The sequence below is a fragment of the Coturnix japonica genome, chromosome 3, assembly GCF_054131305.1.
Source record: "Coturnix japonica strain WE chromosome 3, WE-NBRP24, whole genome shotgun sequence".
Lineage (NCBI taxonomy): Eukaryota > Metazoa > Chordata > Aves > Galliformes > Phasianidae > Coturnix > Coturnix japonica.
In genome coordinates, this window is record NC_140665.1 from 39,599,484 (window position 1) to 39,618,175 (window position 18,692).

The following is an 18,692-nucleotide window of genomic DNA, read 5'->3' on the forward strand; positions in this document are numbered from 1 at the left end:
ACTACTTGTGTTTGTATTACTACAATAAATACATTTGCCTATCAAATGTTCTTAGAACTGCAAACCTAAAGTCAACAGAAGGTAAAATGGTAACAGTGCATTACTGTTTTGCAGAAGTATATTCCAGCTCAAACTAATTCCTTAGGAGCTATACTTTCTTAAGGAATAACATCTCTTTAAAAGCATCAAAATTTAGCAACATGTAGAAAAACAATCTGTGAAGTTTTTTGTTGATTCCTTACAAAGTACATTTCAGCTGCCCAGCTTTTATCCTAAATGCCATGAAGAATTAGCCACTGAAACAATGAATTCAAGATTTCGGATTTCAGAATTTAAAGTGTATTTGAATAGTGGTGAAAGGAGCCTCAACGTTACCTTTTTCTGATTCCAACAAGACAGAATAAATATGCTGACGAGCAGGGCGATAGATGAGTGACTGTCCAGGAATCTCTGTATCACAGTCATCTTCCAAAGAGTTGCTGCACTCAAGCACTCCATTACTCAGGATATTGAAGATTACGTGATTTTCAGATTGGATGTGATGTTCTTTAGCTAACTGTTTGTTCAAAGAAAGAAAGCATTATATTCACAAGTAAGAACAATCAAATAGTAAGAACAGAAAAAAACAAATGCATTTGCTACTGGAAGACACTGTAGATGTAGAAAAATGAACTTTCAGTGACTGGCTTAACATAGGATTTATGCAGCAAGAGGAAGGCATTTTTCAATGAAGCTTCTAAACATTAATATTTTCATACAGTAGTAGCTCAGCACAATGCTAGAGAACTTCAACCCTTAAAATGAAAGATAAACCAAGAAATAATGACCTCTTGTCATAAAGACCACGTGATATGTTCTCTTAAGGAGTAAGGATATTACTACTATTGTCCTAATCCAACATAGATGATTACATCCTACCTAATTTTTCCTTGCACTTCAAACACTGTGTTTTTCAGCATTTCATTAGGATGTACTGATGTTTTGTTTTTTTTTCCAATAGTATCTTCTATTTAACTAGTACATGAAGAATTACACCTATTCTATTTGTGTGTGGTTAACATCAAACCCAGGCATCAGCACTTGAGCTGAAAGGAGTATTTACATAGGTTTTAATTTAACTTTTAAGTGTGTCGGAGTCTTTCTGAAAAAGAAAATGAACATTATAGGATTACATGATAGTAAAATAGTGAGGAAACAGAAAAACAGTTTTAAAGGAAATTAAGTATGACAGACAAAAATAATCTCTCTTTGAAGCCCCCATGTACCTAACTAAACAGAGACTAACAGTAAAAGCTACCTTCTCGCTTAGATTTTTTAGTTAAACTTCCATACATTCTCTTAATTGCCATGAATTGGCAGTTATACTCTAATCTTACCACTGTTGTATAGACTCAGATGCAATGTAGCCCAGTTGGTGTAAAGATGAGTGCATGTGTTGGCAGCAGTTCTCTCTATATCCAATCTGCCCATGGTACCTCTTCACAACCCAACACCAATGCATCTCTGCCATGTGGGAAGCCATATGTGAAACTTCTTCATGCAGACCTGCCCTTTAAGGATTAACAGGCCACTGCTTTTAGTTAATATGTGGACAATGTATCTGAACAGTAATTAGCATGGTCCTAAAATTATGAAATATAGATTTATTGGAAGCTTTTCCAACTCCTCCATGACAGCAATTCCAAATTCCACATTCTTTGCACAGCTCCCCTTAGGTGCTTTGACTGCCTGTGCCAGGCACAGCCAAGCAGACCATTAACCAGCTGTACCTGCAGGTTCTCAAAGTAAAAAGCAAGTTATTCCACTGTACAGTACATGGAAAGTACATCTCTTTGCCCAGCTGTGGGCCCATACATGTGCTGCTTCCCATTATTTGACCTGTCTGATACTTCAAAAAGAGAGGAACAACTTAATTAAAACGCGCTGCATCTGCCCTGAGCATTACATATACAATGCTCCTAATCACGACTTCAGCAAATTTAAATACATAAAAGGTTCAGCATACTCAGTACCAGCTTTCACTAAGCAGTCATTACAACGAAATGCCCAGTAAGCTTTAGAAGCCAAAGTACCTGAAAGATTTCCTTGTCTCGACACATGGCTGATTCTTCTTGATCTGAGAATATTTTGGAATTTCTTGCATCAGGAGGAATCCATGGAGATTGCTGCCCTGGCAAAAGATAGGACTCCATTCCTCTGTGAAGTAATGTCTTGTCTGATCCCAGAGGTAGTATGTCTTCCAAGTGTTTCAGGCTGCTGTACGAGCATGGCATTTTGGAGATATAATTTGCTACAGCTAGGATTATGCTTATTCTTCTGCTGTAGTTCCTATTCCTGGAGGGACAGGTAACTAAACATTTATGCCAAAAGCCTTCCAGCAAGTTTTCTGGAACAACATCATTGCCAAGCAAGCAAGCAAAGAGAGGAAGGTGCTTCATACTAAGACCTAGTGCACAGCAAACATCTTCTCTGGAGTACATAACAGTGACCAGTCTGTCCAAGCAGAGCTTCTCAATGGAAAAATAAGGAGATGTATTATAGATGAGGTAGTCACTATCTTGCCCAAGGATCCCCATGCAGTTATGTTCCAAAGCATACGCAGCCACCTCAAAGTCAGCCTCTTGCAATGTGCACACAGTTTTTTGACCAAGTGACTTTAGGGCAAACCGTGTAAAAGTAGGCAAAGCTGAGGGAAGAACAAACATTCCTCTCCCCGGCTGTTTCCTGTGAGTCTTGATAAACTGAAATAGGTCGGCTATTTCCTTGTTATTCTGCTGCCTCCGTTTGATCCACTCATCTCTTTTTTTCTCTTCTACCACTCCATCAAAGAAAAACACCAACTCGATACCAGCTGCTTTAAAAGTGTCAATAAAATCCTCTAAAACCGTAAGGTACTCTCGCCATTGGCCCCCACACACCCAGGATTCTGGTGTGTACCAGTGTCGAACACAACTCATGGCATCTACTACAATAACAGGCAGGACATCCGGATGATCGATGCGGTGTTTTTCTGCCATCTCTTTCAGATCTACCATCCTGCACGCATCAGGGCAAACTCTCGCCACAAATCCCTGCAAACCTTTAATGCCCATGGTTGATTTTTGAAGCTCGCAGCAGCCTAAAAGAAGAAAAAATAAAAACAGCATTCCAAAATGCATCACTGAGAAATGCTACAGTCGGAAAAACAGCTCGGAAATTGAACGATGTTTTCTGCTTTTGCTAATAGCTGGCTCTTTTCTCTTTAAAGCGTCACATCCAGTTTTCTTCCCATCACCAATGGAATACACAGCCCATTTGTTTTGCCTCCCATCTCCACTTTGTTTCTAAAAACCTCATTACATATTATTAGCTTGGCACAGCTTTGATATTAGATGCGCTTTTTTATCGCAGTGCTATTTTAAAGGACTCTGCAACACAATCTGGAAGAAACAAGTTGATTTTCTCACTGAGCTTCACTTTCTTCTTTATTCTCCAAAACACCTGTTTTGCTTTCATGTTAACTTTACTTAAAAGTTGAATGCCTCTTCAGTTAGTGAACACATTCACTATGTTTTAATGAATCAGCTTAATCAATTTTGTTTTGTTTTTCACACTGCTTAGACATTTCAGTTACGGGTTGTCTCCGGAGCATTGCACTGCTACACTGAAACAGCTGCCCAGGGGAGCGGTGGAGTCACCCGCTCAGGTGGTGTTTAAGGAAAGGGAAGATGCTGTACTTAGGGACATGGTTTTGTGGGCATATCGGTGGTAGGTGGTCGGTTGGACCAGATGATCTTAGAAATCTTGGGGTTGGAAGGGGTGTCTAGACCAACCCACAAAGAAGTAGGACTAAAATGCTTTATGTTGGAATGCTGCATTTCTTGAGAGAACATATATTGTGTTATATATTAACTTTTGTTAATTTTGTGAGACAGACATTTCATGTTAACGGAGGATTTTAGCTGCAAAGCTACCAAGTGCATGAGCTTGAGGGGGAAAACATCGACTCCTCTGTGACCCAAAATAGCCAGTTTCCTTCTAAGTGTTGTGTAGGCCCGATGATCCTGAGCATCCCTACACCTGGAGACAAAACACCACCCGTGGCCTTTGCAAGCAGACAACCTGCGCTACCACAGCCGTGCTATGCCCACACAACACCGTGCCCCATAGCAAAGGGCAGCCAACAGCACTCCGCCCCAAGAGCGCAGCCCACCACTTCCCGCTCACACGCACCGCCACCCCCGCAGCCCCAACGCTCTCTGAGGACAGCGAACAAGCCGGCTGAGGTGCGAGCCGCCCCGGGGGACACCGTGCTGCCGGCGGGGAACGACACCCCGCTCCGACCCACCCCCGAGCGCCCCTCAGCACCGCCCGGCGCTGCACCCCGGCACTGACCCGAACAGGCCCTTCCGCTTCAACGAGGGCGGAGCCGCGCATGCGTGCAGCCGCAGGGGAGCTGCGGGTTGGGGGGTGCGAGCCCGTTCGCCTCACAGCGGCGGCCTGGGGCAGGGGGACAGTCTCGGGGTCGTTTGTGCCCCAAAACAAACCTGGACCGTGGATTTGCACCAAAGTGATCTGGATAAAAAATTAAAGAGTCCCAATCTTGCGTCTGATTATGTCATTTTGTATTTGTGCCTGTGTTTGCAGGGAAAAAATAGCCGAGTTTGACCAACAAAGTGACCCCTGCCACCCTGTGGGGGGGCGGGCAGTGTGAGGTGGGGGCAGGTTTGCCATGCTTGAGGAGCCCTGTGTCCCCACTGCCTGCCCACCTCAGCCCACAGCCAACAGGTGGGGCCTGGATTGCTCCACATGTTCTCAGGCGAAGGAGGGGAGCGCGGCAGGCTGAGATCTGCTGTTATTGCCAGGGAAAAATTAACCAGAGCGGTGCTCTGGGGAGCGCAGATTAATATATTTGGTGGCTCGGCGCGCACAAAGCCTGGCTATTGTGGCCGTGTCTGAATGCCTGTGAATAGGACGGAGCATATGTGGCCTGTCACCGCAGGTGCCCACATCTGTTCGTCTCCGGGCAGATGCTCTGAGAAAAGCAGAGAGCATTTCCAAATGCACGGCCCGCCCCGTCCGTACCCATCCTCTGCCTCATAATCACCTTCTGTGGAGCCCTCTCCCCCGTGCAGAGATGCGGGCAGAAGTAAAAACAACACAGTTTGGAAGTGGCTTCAGAGAGCCCTGCAAACATACAAACAAACTGTTGCCCCCCTATCACCCTCCCTCCCCCCTCCCATGGTTTATTAGTGGCAGGTTCTGCCCTGCAGCCAGCACACAATGTGTGCACTGAGCGAGGGGGGGCTGCAGGGGACAGAAAAACCCCTCATGCATGAAACGTGGTACAGTACAGTGGCACACTGCACGGCCTGCAGGCAAGGAGCAGGGCTGGGGGAGCACTTTGCAGTCACTCTTTGGGGTTTCGGCTTATCATGATGATAAGTAAAGCCAGGGAAAAGACAAGAAGGTGTTTCCCTAGGTGAAATAGTGAATGCATTAAGAATTGCTGCGGGGAGGAGTATTCCTAGTCTCAGTGTCAAAGTGCAGAGCACTTTTCTGAGAAGTACTATAAGTTTCCCTGTGTGCACAATGTGAGTCTGCTCACACCTCCCATTCCATGGCCTCAGCATCAGGGCAGGCCTGGTCCAGCCCTATGGGGGCTGCAGGTTTGTCCTGGCTATCAGAGGGTGCCTCAAATTGGTAGGCACCGTTCATGCTCCTCACACAGTTCCCGGTTCCTGGGGAACAAGTGTGGGGTTAAAAAGGTGAAAGAGGCTGCTTCTGTGGTAGAGGGGCTGAGCTGCACCCAAACGGGTGCAGTGATTTGTCCCCACATCCCTTCTGCAGAAGCGAGGAAGGAGATTTTGACAGATGGGTGGGTTGCTGGGGAGTGGGTCTTCATGCAGGCTGGGCACCCTGGAGAAGGCATCTTCCCTGGGGAGAGAGCCCAAGGGCCTGAGGCACGGGAAAGAGCCGAGGAGCCCTGTACGGGATGCCTGGAGCCTCACAGCAGGTTCTGCTTCTCGCTTCCCACAGTGTGCCCCTAAAGGATGTGCATCGCGATCCGTCCCGTTTTGGAAAAGCACACACAAACACACACACACACACGAGCGGCCAATTTTAGCCCTCGCGGTTTCCCACGAGCGAAATCTCATCGGAGACGAAGCAGGGAGCAAAACCCAAACAAACACGGAGCGCAGGGAAACGGGAGGGGGGATAGTGAGGGGGGCTCACTTTCTCCTCGTGCGCCATCGGTAAAACACATATAGGGGCCACTTCGGGATTTGCCCGGGGATGGGTTGGAGAGCAGCTGGCTGCGGTAATCGCATCGGCAGACAAAGGAATGCCCCGCCGGTCCTGGGATCACAGGTAAACACACGGCCATTGTCATGGAAATGAGGGGCGAGGATAGGGCCGGAGCAGATGATTTGCGATTTGAAAAAGGGGGCTGGGGGGGGAGGGAAGGCCCGGAGCTGCTTATCTATCATCTGGCCTCGCTGTGTGCCAGCTGAGCCACGCGACTGCCCTTTCTTATTCTAATCAGCACATGCCTTTGCAACTTTGGGCTAACCTACATGCACAACTCCGTAATCCCCTCCCGCACACGGCAGGCGCGGCCCCGGGGCACCGTGTGCGGGGTCCGGCGGTGGCCGAGCACCGCCCGGGGCAACGCGATGCCAGCGCCCGGCCCCGGGGAGCACCGGGATGGCCGGGACAGGTGACGCGGGGCCGAGGCCTCACGCATGCCTCCGTAGGGGCCGGGGGGCTAATTAAAATATTATGCACACTCGGCTACACATAGCTCCACACGTAGGCACCGTTCGCCATATGCCCGCGCCCCCCCCACCCCCCTCCGGCCCCGGGAAGAAGGGCAGGGTCGGGGGGGGGGGGGAGACCTTCATCCTCTGCTCCCCCTCCCCGCTTTGAAGTGACTTTTTCCATCTTCAGATTTGCCGAAGGGAGAGCGATCCACCAGGGAGGGCGGCAACCCAGCCGTCCCGGCCGGGGGTGGTCACCGCTCAGTCCCCGCTCCGCACACCGCGAGCGAGCACCTCCGCGGGGGCGGCCCGGGGGAGCGGGGTGCGGAGACACGCGGTTGGGAGCGAAAAAGCGCCATTTGGTTGGGAGCAGATGGCTGGCTGGGGGGCTGATCGCGTCTAAAGGCGTGTCATCCCCCTTCAGCGAGAATCCCTAAGGACTCCCCTTGTCTTCAAAATCAATGAAAATTAAAGTGCAGAGAATGGATGAATAGTTAGACCTCGAGTCCCTCCTTTGTTCGCCTCAGCTACTGGTGGGCAGGAGTTAAACTACAACAGCCTCCTATAGAAACACTTAAGTTAAACAGTCTCCCCGTTAGCCCGGCATCTGAAAGAGAGAGGGAGAGGGGGGAAAAAAGCAGAAAAAGGAGCTTTCTGCTTGATTTCCCCAATACAGAATCGCGTGGCATAAATTAAGCCGGAGAAGAATGAGCGCCGTGGGCAGGATCCTGCCGGCTCTCACGGCGCCTTTCAGTCACGCTCAGCAGCGGTAATCGAGAAATCTGTGCCACGTCAGTTTAACAAATACCCGGTGTCGTGGGGGGGGGGGGGGGTTGCGGGGTGGGGGGGTGGTCGCAATTCGGGGGCACGGTTTTACGGGGCTTTTCTTCTTTTTTTTCCCCCCCTTTGCTGTGTGAAAGCCATCGCGCGTGGAACTTTTTATTTCCACTTTCTTAAGCAAGGGGATGCTCACGGACCAACTTTCTATCCCTCTCCTAGGCTAAAAGATCCTTGTTGATCCTCGGCAGATCCATCCGCCCTCGGATCTCAGCTATTGCCACCCCTCCGCCCCACTCGCTTGGTAAACCCGATACGGAGGGAGTCTGGGTGTGTTGTTGTGGTGGGTTTTTTTTTCCCCCTTCCCTTCCACGAGGATAACGCCGCAGTTAAGTTGGCGGAGCGGCACTGTCGCTAGGTGGCAAAAGCAACGTGCGATCGAGGCCGCAGCAGCCGCTCTCCCAGCTCCGCCGCCGGGCACAGCCCCGCTCGCCCCCGGCCGCATCCTCGGGCCGGGCACGGGGAAACGTAAAACATTCCGGCACAGCACAGCCTGCGAGCACCGGGACGAGGGGGAAGAGCTTCTCCTCGGGTACCTGCGTGCAGGTGGCTGGCTGGAGCGGAGCTGGATTTAGAGGAGAGAAGGCAGTGCCCGCCTGGGTCCCGAGGCTGCACAGCCGCGTGGGCAGCGGCGGTCCAGGAGCAGGCAGTGAACGAGGCTGAATGGGCTCATTAGCGATTTTCTTTTAATTGGTATTACCCGATGCTTTTACTTGAAGAAGTCTTTAAGATTTTTCTTTCTTTCTTTCCCTAGCGCATTGTAACATAATTTGTGATCAAGACATCTGCTTCAATGAAAGTCACATTTTGCCATGCAAATGCACGTTCCCACCCAATAAAGTCGCCATAATAAGGCTTTGAGCACGGCATACCTACAGTGAGGTTATTGTAGCCAAATCCTCTCCTTTCGCACACCAGCTTAATCTGCGCTGAAACGCTCTGGTACAATTAAAATGACATTTAGGGAGACAGTTACACCTTGCATCCTAATGAACCCCCGGCCGAAGGTGTTTCGCAGAGGGCCCGACAAAGCGGCACAGCCCGTGCCAGAGCCGCCCCGCAAACTTTTATCCCCGATCGCATCCGTCATTAAAGAGCTTCTCGAAGGGGAATCGGCCCTACCCCTCTCATCTCCTCTCCACCAAACTACCTCGCGATGTTTTTACGACCGAAACAAAAGTTGCAGTGTCTGAGAGATACGGGAAAAAATAATAAGGGGACGGTTGGGGTAAAGTCTTTTTTTTTTTTCTTCTTCTTCTTCTCCACGGAGCGGGGAAGTGCTGGAAGGGATTGCTTTAAAAAATGTGCGGACATTGTTGTAGAGGCAGCAGCGTGCGCCGAGGGGAGCTCTTTCTCTCCCTCGCATTGTGCGGGGAGCAGGTGCTGTCTACATTACCATACAGCTGAGAGCACAAAGAGCTAACTGATTCAGCCCTCACACAATAACAAACGGCCTTAATGACAGCCACGCGAACGACACACACCAAACTCACTTTTTACTAAGCTGAAGCAGGAAAAAAAAAAAAAAAAAAAAAAAAAAGAAAGAAAAAAAAAAGAGAGAGAGAGAGGGAGAGGCCGAGGTTGTTGGCGATGATGATAATAATCATAGAGGGGTGCAGGACCCTGGAGGAGCGGGGAGCTCTTCCCGGCGGCGGTGCTCGTGGAGACGGGAGCCGTAAGCCCCGCAGCCCCCGTTCACCGCTCCCGGCGGAGCTCCCGGGGCCGGGGGGGAGGGGGGGAGCTGCGGGCACCGCCGGGATCCCGCGGTCCTCCGCTCCGCTGCCGGGACGGGGGCTGCGAGCGGAGCGCGGGGACGGGCAAACCCGACTCGGGGTCGCGCCGTTCGCCCCCCGCTCCCACCCATCTCGCCGACGCCGGGGGAAACGCGTCGCGAACGGAAAGGGATCGGGTTCCCCCCGCTGCGGCTCGCTGCCGGCCCCGGCCCCGCGGAGCCCCCCGGCACCGGCCGCGGTCTCCGAGGCGCTTCTCGGAGCGGTAGCGGCGGTGCCGGGTCCGCCGCCCGGTGCGGCGGGGGTGCCGCCCCTCTCCCCGTAGCAGAAGGGGGATTCTCGCGGTTCCCGAATTTGTAGGAATGTAAATGAGCACGTTTTGTGAGCGCGGAGGGGAGGGGGAGGAGGGTTGCACATTTTACAGCTCACTGACCATTTGGCGATCCATTGAGAGGAGGGTTTGGAAAAGTGGCTCCTTTGTGACAGCTCCAGCCAGATTGGGGGGCTGCTCATTTGCATCTCATTATGCATGCGGGCGGCCGGCGGGATATAAGGGAGGCCGGCGCCCACGGAGAGGCAGATCCTTCGCGTTCACCCTCGGAGAGAGCCGCGGGGCCGCGGCGCAGAGCGGGCACCCCCTGCCCCCCCGCAGGAGCACACCCGGACACGCTCCGTGCGCCGCTATTGAGACACGAGCTTATTTGTGTTGGCTGGGATTCTTCTCAAAACAAAAGTCAGCCCACAACAACGAACGAGCGGGAGCTTCTTTTGCAATTAATAATAATAATAAAAACAATAAAAAGAAAAGAGAGGAAAAAAAAAAACAAACCAAAAAACCAAAAACCACAAAAAAAAAGGGATCAAGTCTCCAACGTGACCCGCTGCCGTCGCTGCCGCTTGACACCTTCCAGCCCCGACGTGCGCAGGGCGAGCGCTGCCGTTCGGAGCAGCTCAGAGCCGGGCACAGCAGCCCCGCACCGCTCCGGGAATTATCGCCGCTGCAGCCCCGTCCCGCGTTGTCTCTGCGGAGGGATTTCCAGAGCGCCGATTTGTGACCTTCCTTGGGAAGCCTCTTCTCTGCCTCCGTTGGGAATTAAGTTGCTTTTGTTTCATTTTTCATTTTTTTTTTTTCAATTATTATTATTTTCTTCCTGGAGAAAAGGAGGAGCGCCGTGGATTGGGCAAGAAAAAGAGTTTAGCAGATTAATCTTAAAACTTTTTTTTTTTCTTCTTTATTTTTTTCTCCCCCCCACCCCCCTCTTTCTTTCTTTTTCTTTTGCCATCCGAAAGAGCTGTCAGCCGCCTCCAGGCTGCACCTAGAGGTGTCGGTAGGGGGATATAACAGTCAGAGACCCTCCTGAAAGCAGGAGACGGGACAGTACCCCCTCCGTCTCTGCGGGGCGGCTGTGGCCCCTCCGTTCTTTCCCCCCTCCCCGAGAGACACTCTTCCTTTCCCTCCACGAAGACACAAGGGCAGGAACGCGAGCGCTGCCCCTCCGCCATGGGAGGCCGCTTCCTGCTGACGCTCGCCTTCCTCTCGGCGCTGCTGTGCCGCTGCCAGGTAAGTGCCGCCCGCCGTCCCCCGACGGGACCGGCCGGAGGGAGCGGGGAGGGACACCGGCTGCTGCCCCGCTCGCAGGGGTCGCTCCGCGGGCTGACGGCCGCTGTCCTCGGCAGGTTGACGGCTCCGGGGTGTTCGAGCTGAAGCTGCAGGAGTTTGTCAACAAGAAGGGGCTGCTCAATAATCGCAACTGCTGCCGGGGGGGTGGCCCCGGAGGAGCCGGGCTGCAGCAGTGCGACTGCAAGACCTTCTTCCGCGTCTGCCTGAAGCACTACCAGGCCAGCGTCTCCCCCGAGCCTCCCTGCACCTACGGCAGCGCCATCACCCCCGTCCTCGGTGCCAACTCCTTCAGCGTCCCCGACGGCGCGGGCGGCGCCGACCCCGCCTTCAGCAACCCCATCCGCTTCCCCTTCGGCTTCACCTGGCCCGTAAGTGTTGGGGCGCGGGGAGGGGATTGAGGGGGGGCCTTCCCTGGCTGCATGAGCGGCGCTGCCCCCCAGCCGTGCCCGCCCTCACGGTTGTCTGTGCTCCTTCTTTCCCCAGGGCACCTTCTCGCTCATCATCGAGGCTCTGCACACCGACTCACCCGACGACCTCACCACAGGTACCCGGCCCCACGCGCTCCCTTCTCCCCGTCCTTCCCTCCCGCTGAGCATCTCCCCTTGCCCAGTCCGTTTCGGGCTGTCTCATCCTTCATCTCTCCGCTCTCGTGCAGAAAACCCCGAGCGCCTCATCAGCCGCCTGGCCACCCAGAGGCACCTGGCGGTAGGCGAGGAGTGGTCCCAGGACCTGCACAGCAGCGGCCGCACCGACCTCAAGTACTCCTATCGCTTTGTGTGTGATGAGCACTACTACGGGGAAGGCTGCTCTGTCTTCTGCCGGCCCCGTGACGATGCCTTCGGTCACTTCACCTGTGGAGAGCGTGGCGAGAAGGTCTGCAACCCAGGCTGGAAGGGCCAGTACTGCACTGAGCGTGAGTGTCCCTCTCGTGTCCCCTAAGCTCTCTGGGGGGGATCTCTAACCTCAGACTCTGTGGAGAGGCAGGTGTGTATGTTGTGAGGTGCAGGCTTCATCCATGTGGAGCACAGGCTGTCCTCAGTATTAGCACAGAAACTTAAGCAGACACATCTCAGGCTAACAAAATGGCAGTGCCAACATCTCTTGCTTGCTCAGTTGCCAAGCTGATGGCAACATGTTCAACAGTTGCTTGGGGATGTATGACATCCATGGGTATGCAGCTCCAGAACAGGACCTGGGAATTAGATTAGGTGACCTTTAAAGGTCCCTTCCATCTGAAATGACTCTAAAGACCTTGGCTTTGGCAGCATCCCCATGGCAAGTCTAGAGGATTGCTGTGGCCTGATGTCTTCCCACCTTGCACTGAAAAGAGCAGTGGGATACCCAAGATGTCCTCTGCGGCCTTCAGGCCATATACTGCTCCTTTGGGATCCTCACACACTGCCACTGCCAGGGTGATTGCACCCAGGGCCACCAGAACACTGAGCTTCTTCCCCAGCACTCTCCTACTACCAGCACGAGTAGGCCATGGGACGTGAGTTTAGAGTGAGCCCGAGCTTGAAGCTGTTGAGGAATGCAGTGTATTGGTACAGCAGGGAAAGCTGGGGCAGTGAGCAGATCCCAGAGGGACAAGCAGACGTGGTTGCCAGGTACTGTTGGTTTTACAAGGGGAGCCCTCTGTAGATACGCAGCTGTGTACAGGCAGATAGATGCTCAGCTCCCACTGTGGTGTGTGGTGGCATTCTGTGTGTGCACACTGAGGCGTGCGGGCAGATGACACCGGGTGAGCCCTCAGGCAGGCAGAGAGAACAGTCACAGCCCATAAAGCACCGTGGTCCCGGCTGAGCTGCTATCACCCGGCCCAGACCAACTTGCTCACACTGCTCGTGGCTGCTGAGATGCTTTTAGCAGTTCATCTTAACGATGTTGCACAATAGGCAGCAGGCAAAGAGAGCTTTCGTTTCCTTCGATAGCATTTTAAATAGGAACTAGAACCTTTCCCATGATCAAAAGTGCTTGTCCCGGCTGTGTCAGGGGGTGGGGTGAGAGGAAGCCCTTTGATAACGAGTGCTGTCAGCACTGGGGATGCCTGCGCACCACCGCTCTGCTCGGCGCTGCCCATCTCTGTGCAGCGGACGCGGCTCCCGAGCCGTGTTTATGTGTGCATGCGGAAAGAATGTCTTCCCGTTAGCGAACCGAGCTGCCAGTGGCAGATTGCTTCCCGTCTCCTTGCCCTCGGCTCCATTCTTTCCAACTTGGAGGCGATCTGATTATCAGCACCGATTCTTTCTTTCCCCTCCCCCTTCCCCCCCAACTTCCCCGCCTTCCCCTTGCATGCCATTGTCTCCGGCTGGCTTTGTTGAATTAAAACTTTGCAGTGCCTGCTTAATGAGTTCCATAACCAGGCAAAGTAATGAGCAGAAGTCCCTTTCTCCCTCCCCTCTCCTCCCTCCCGCTGGCCCGCTTACCTCCTCACCATGCTCGGAGCTGCCCGCTCCTGTTCCGAGCGGGGGGGGAGGGGGAGGGAGGTGGAGGGAGGAGGGAGGAAGAACTTTAGACTTATTTATTTGAATAAGAAAAAAAGTTTTTGCAGCGAAATCACGCGCGTGCCATAGATTAGCCGTGGGCAGGGATAGGCTGCCCGGCCGCCGGCACCGGCCCCATTGGCTCCGAGGCCGGGGGTATTGTTGCAGCGGGGCAGCTGCTGGGAGAGAATAGACAATAGAGCAGCTGTCTTGCACTGGCACCCTGCACACCAGCTGTCCACTCTTATCTGCACACACACTTTCGGGGGATATTAAGAGGTGGAGCTGTGTGCATAGAATTGGAAAAAAGGACTTCTGACCCTCGCTGGGAAGGGAAGGGGGGCGAGGGGCTGCGGGGAAGGCAGCAATTGTGAGCCTTCTTTTGTCTGTGTGCAACTGTATTAAGAAGAATGCTCATCCCTGGCGATAAGTAAAGTGCCCGGCTACCAGGCGAGATCAATACTCCTGCAGGCTCCAGAGATTAACTCAGCTGCTATTAACTGCCCGGCCCCCCACCCACGGGGTGCTCTCGGGAGGGGACTTTGCAAGGGGAGGTGGTGGGCCCTGGCGCTCAACCCTTCCCTCCTTCCTCTGTTCACAGCGATTTGCCTGCCCGGGTGTGACGAGCAGCACGGCTTCTGCGACAAGCCTGGGGAATGCAAGTAAGTTTTCTGCTCCCCTCTTCCTCCCTTCTTTGTCTTTAGCTTGGAAGCAGCAGTCCTGCGAGGGTCAGCTTCGACACCTTTCTTCATCTAAGACAGTAATTTAAGCAATCCAGGTGATGCTAGATCAAGGCATTAATCTACAAGTCAAACATCGGCGCCATTAATATTAACCTAATGAGTTTACGGCGCTGCGTGTAAGGTTTGGCTGCTTGTTATTAGAGTAAACAAAATAACCACCTGCAACCGTGGCTCTATCTGAGGAAGTGCAAGAGGTAGCTGGGGCTGATGAAAGCTGATGCTGCAGTTGGACTCGTTGACTTTCTCAGATGAAGGATCACTGCAGGCTTTTAGGAAACTTGATCCCCAACATCAGTGTATTTACAGAGTTTGCGATAGGGTTTCCAAATGTGAGAAGTCTAAATCTGACAACACTTTGTTGTTGACTTTTGCTTTCTTATTTTTTTCCAGGTGCAGAGTGGGCTGGCAGGGCCGATACTGTGATGAGTGCATCCGATACCCAGGCTGCCTGCATGGTACCTGTCAGCAGCCATGGCAGTGCAACTGCCAGGAAGGCTGGGGTGGCCTTTTCTGCAACCAGGGTAAGTTCTTGGGCTTTGCCTGAGCATCTCCCTCCAAAAGCAGAAAGTAGGCAGCTACTTCCAGCTCATGCGTGCTATGCTAGCCTTACAAATGAGCAAGGATTTTAACTGATTTCTCTCTTCTTTAATTAATTATTATTATTTTTAAATCTTTCACAGACCTGAACTACTGCACTCACCACAAGCCGTGCAAGAATGGTGCCACATGCACCAACACTGGTCAGGGGAGCTACACTTGTTCTTGCCGACCTGGGTACACAGGCTCCAGCTGTGAGATTGAAATCAATGAATGTGATGCCAACCCATGCAAGAATGGTGGAAGCTGCACTGTAAGTTTGAGTTGCTTGTGCTGGGTGAAGCCCCAGGAGATGAATCAATGTCAATCCGACTTATTTTTGAAGTTCTCTTTTGTATTTTAAAACAACTTCAGGTAAATATTTTCAATGTTTATCATGTCTTTCCCTCAGGATCTCGAGAACAGCTATTCCTGTACCTGCCCCCCAGGCTTCTATGGTAAAAACTGTGAGCTGAGTGCAATGACTTGTGCTGATGGACCGTGCTTCAATGGAGGGCGATGCACTGACAACCCTGATGGTGGATACAGCTGCCGCTGCCCATTGGGTTATTCTGGATTTAACTGTGAAAAGAAAATAGATTACTGCAGTTCCAGCCCTTGTGCTAATGGTAAGGCCAAACATACTATGGTGACATTCTAAAAGGAGACCATCCATTCACTTTGCCTTTTGGTCTAGGGCTCGTAATGAGGCCCAGTGATAAACCATGGACCATGCCATGTCAGTAGTTGACTCAGTGGAGAAACTGTACTTAAAAAGGAATTATGTGTTATGGGCCACAACTTCAGATAGTGTTTTCTTAGGGGGTTATCGTGGCTGTGTAACTTGCCCCAAAACTTCATGCATACAGGCATGGAGGATTATATTTATAAACACTCTTTGAAGCCATACAAACACTAAGTATGATTAACTATAATCCAGCAATTGCAATCTTCCTGTTTTGATTAAAGTACTTAAAACTTTCTTTAATGCAGTCCTGCTCATTCACTGTCACTGTAACTCTGTAACTTGAGATCGTGGTGTGAACCTGATCTGAACTAGCTTCATAGTCCCAGCTAGATGAAATGTCAAAAAAGGAATGGGATGCTGAGTGAAAAATAGATTTGATTAAGAAATACCTTTCTTTAAAAAAAGGTACTTTTTGTGGTGGCTAAGACCTGGCAAAGATGGATCTAGCCTCCCAGAATGGAATCTTTTCACAAGTATGGGCTGTAAGAACAGCTCTGAGAGCAGCAGTTGGGGTGTATTGCGGGGAGGGTCTGAGCACACACCTCTCAACCTTCGTCCCCTTTGCATCTTGCAGGAGCCCAGTGCGTTGATCTGGGGAACTCCTACATATGCCAGTGCCAGGCTGGCTTCACCGGCCGGCACTGTGACGACAACGTAGACGATTGCGCCTCCTTCCCCTGTGTCAATGGAGGGACCTGTCAGGATGGGGTCAACGACTACTCCTGCACCTGCCCCCCGGGATACAACGGGAAGAACTGCAGCACGCCGGTGAGCAGATGCGAGCACAACCCCTGCCACAACGGGGCCACCTGCCACGAGAGAAGCAACCGCTACGTGTGCGAGTGCGCTCGGGGCTACGGCGGCCTCAACTGCCAATTCTTGCTCCCCGAGCCACCTCAGGGACCAGTCATCGTTGACTTCACCGAGAAGTACACAGAGGGCCAGAACAGCCAGTTTCCCTGGATCGCAGTGTGTGCCGGGATTATTCTGGTCCTCATGCTGCTGCTGGGCTGCGCTGCCATCGTTGTCTGTGTCAGGCTGAAGGTGCAGAAAAGGCACCACCAGCCCGAGGCCTGCCGGAGCGAAACGGAGACCATGAACAACCTGGCGAACTGCCAGCGCGAGAAGGACATCTCCATAAGCATCATCGGAGCCACTCAGATTAAAAACACAAATAAGAAAGTAGACTTTCACAGCGATAACTCCGATAAAAATGGCTACAAAGTTAGATACCCATCAGTGGATTACAATTTGGTGCATGAACTCAAGAATGAGGACTCTGTGAAAGAGGAGCATGGCAAATGTGAAGCCAAGTGTGAAACGTATGATTCAGAGGCAGAAGAGAAAAGCGCAGTACAGCTAAAAAGGTATCGTGCTTACTCAAGTGCAGAGGGTGGCTTTACTTTGAAGGGTGCGTGTGTCACTTAAAGGTAGCGTTAAGCAACAGCCATCTGATCTGTGTTGTTTGTTTTTGTCTTCAGTAGTGACACTTCTGAAAGAAAACGGCCAGATTCAGTATATTCCACTTCAAAGGACACAAAGTACCAGTCAGTGTACGTCATATCAGAAGAGAAAGATGAGTGCATCATAGCAACTGAGGTTAGTATCCCACCTGGCAGTCAGACAAGTCTTGGTGCGCGATTCCCATCCAGAGCAAGTCAGGGCAGCCAAACCATTCTACCTGCTGCCACAGTCATCCGTACCTGCTGAAACGTGGCCACCTTTGGTCTCTGGCACTGCAGATGTTGAAAAAACTTGTTGTGGATTAAGATAAGCGCCAGTGGGGGGTTACAGGGACAGCAATTTTTTCAGGCAAGGGTCTAACTGTAGTGCAGTTGTAGCCTACTAACCCTACTGACTCATTCTTTCATATGCTTCCTGCAGAGCCCGCTTTTGCTTGGCATTGAGGTGAAGTCCTGACCCTCTACATCCTCGTAGTCCTCTGCTTTCTTTTTATTAACCTCTTCTGGTCTCTGCTTGTGTTTTCTCTCAACAGGTGTAAAACAGACGTGATATATATGGTAAAGCTTTTGTTCAGAACAATTTCAAAGGAGACGTGCCCCAATGAATGCTGCTGAAAGAGGAATGAGAGCTAGATTCCTTCACTGACTGCTGCTGAGAAACTAAATTCAGGCTTGAGCTGGTTCTCTACTGAAGTTAGCAAAGTGACTGCAAAATAAAGAAACAAGATGGACACCAGGCAAGGGTCTGTGTTCAAGGATTACTGTTGCACTGCCTTTTATGAATTTTATCATTGCACTATGGTCAGTTGCTTTTCTATATATATTTAAATGAATGGACTTAATTACTACATAAGAAGCATGCACTGCCTGAAGTGTATATTTTGGATTCTTATGAGCCAGTCTTTTCTTGAATTAGAGACAGAAACACTGCCTTTATTGTCTTTTTTGATACTAAAATGTGTTTTTACTAGGTGAGAAAAAGTGTGTTATTTTTTTGAATCTGTAAAAATATTTTCCTGATAATTGTAAAGCTCGAGTATTTTGTGATGTTCATTTTTTTTATAATTTAAAGTTTTTGGTAAATATGTACAAAGGCACTTCGGGTCTATGTGACTATATTTTTTTGTATATAAATGTATTTATGGAATATTGTGCAAATGTTATTTGAGGGTTTTTTTGTTTTCTTTTTTTTTTCTTTTTTTTTTTTTTTACTGTTTTGTTAATGAAGAAATTCATTTTTAAAATATTTTTCCAAAATAAATATTATTGATGATAATCAGAGTGCTACGTTTATTCCATAGCAGATGATGAGCCAGACTAAACCTTGCAACAAGAGGTGTGACACGTTTCTGGGGACTCGAGGGTAGCTGGGATAAACCAAGGTCCATCACAAAGAGTGGGGAACAACTTGCTGTGTGTTGACCCCCCCCCCTTCTCCTCCTAATGTTCTGACTATTAATCCCATGGCTGCGCTCTCTCTTAGCCAAAGGCAAACATCTGTGAAATCCTCGAGTAATGTTTGCTCAGTCATCTTGGACTGTATATGTATAAACATGTACAGCATCACTTCCCAAGGAGGAGTGATGCAAATGCACTCTATCGCAATGCAGGCACGGGGCTTGTCCTGGCTCAGCGCTGTTTCCTGCAACTTCAAAAACTTGCCTGCAGTCCATGGGTGTTTGAGGTCCACTAGCTCTGACCCTTAGTGCCTACTCATGGGACAAGAGCTTCCCCCATCTCCAGTCTGGGGA

General features: G+C 50.9%; 2 protein-coding genes and 1 long non-coding RNA gene across 9 annotated transcripts in view; 2 read left to right on the top strand and 1 right to left on the bottom strand.

Annotated features, from left to right (window-relative positions):
- FAM120B (family with sequence similarity 120 member B) overlaps positions 1-4,420 on the bottom strand; it is a 42,348-nt gene extending 37,928 nt beyond the window's left edge. For all 3 annotated transcript variants that reach the window (XM_085541349.1, XM_085541348.1, XM_015857934.3), the window contains exons 1-3: positions 4,375-4,420; positions 2,073-3,118; positions 376-556 (exon numbers count right to left, since the gene is read on the bottom strand). In XM_085541349.1, coding sequence (XP_085397475.1) covers positions 376-556; positions 2,073-3,092 — 1,201 coding nt within the window. In that variant the 5' untranslated portion in view covers positions 3,093-3,118; positions 4,375-4,420. The remainder of the gene's footprint in view (positions 1-375; positions 557-2,072; positions 3,119-4,374) is intronic.
- A 1,709-nt stretch (positions 4,421-6,129) lies between these two features.
- Positions 6,130-8,446, top strand: LOC116653145 (uncharacterized). 5 transcript variants are annotated; one of them, XR_014943937.1, is made up of 4 exons: positions 6,207-6,351; positions 7,417-7,509; positions 7,740-7,821; positions 8,332-8,446. It is a non-coding gene; the product is annotated as an uncharacterized LOC116653145 (long non-coding RNA). The 5 variants fall into 5 exon arrangements; XR_014943938.1 differs by having other exon boundaries at positions 6,214-6,351; positions 7,417-7,531; XR_014943936.1 differs by lacking the exon at positions 7,417-7,509 and having other exon boundaries at positions 6,139-6,351; positions 7,740-7,847.
- A 2,289-nt stretch (positions 8,447-10,735) lies between these two features.
- Positions 10,736-18,217, top strand: DLL1 (delta like canonical Notch ligand 1). Its single transcript, XM_015857930.3, has 11 exons — positions 10,736-10,868; positions 10,985-11,296; positions 11,412-11,472; positions 11,584-11,841; positions 14,013-14,073; positions 14,545-14,675; positions 14,835-15,004; positions 15,143-15,359; positions 16,053-16,845; positions 16,960-17,077; positions 17,475-18,217. Exons 1-11 carry the CDS (start codon positions 10,809-10,811, stop codon positions 17,478-17,480), a joined length of 2,187 nt encoding a protein of 728 aa, XP_015713416.1. The 5' UTR covers positions 10,736-10,808; the 3' UTR covers positions 17,481-18,217.
- Positions 18,218-18,692: the final 475 nt, after the last annotated feature.

Bases quoted from the DNA above. Each gene is read 5' to 3' on its own strand.
- DLL1 (XM_015857930.3), top strand. From the start codon at position 10,809: ATGGGAGGCCGCTTCCTGCTGACGCTCGCCTTCCTCTCGGCGCTGCTG. The intron at 14,676-14,834 runs GTAAGTTCTTGG...AATCTTTCACAG, and splicing joins TGGCCTTTTCTGCAACCAGG to ACCTGAACTACTGCACTCAC. The intron at 16,846-16,959 runs GTATCGTGCTTA...TTTTGTCTTCAG, and splicing joins AGCGCAGTACAGCTAAAAAG to TAGTGACACTTCTGAAAGAA.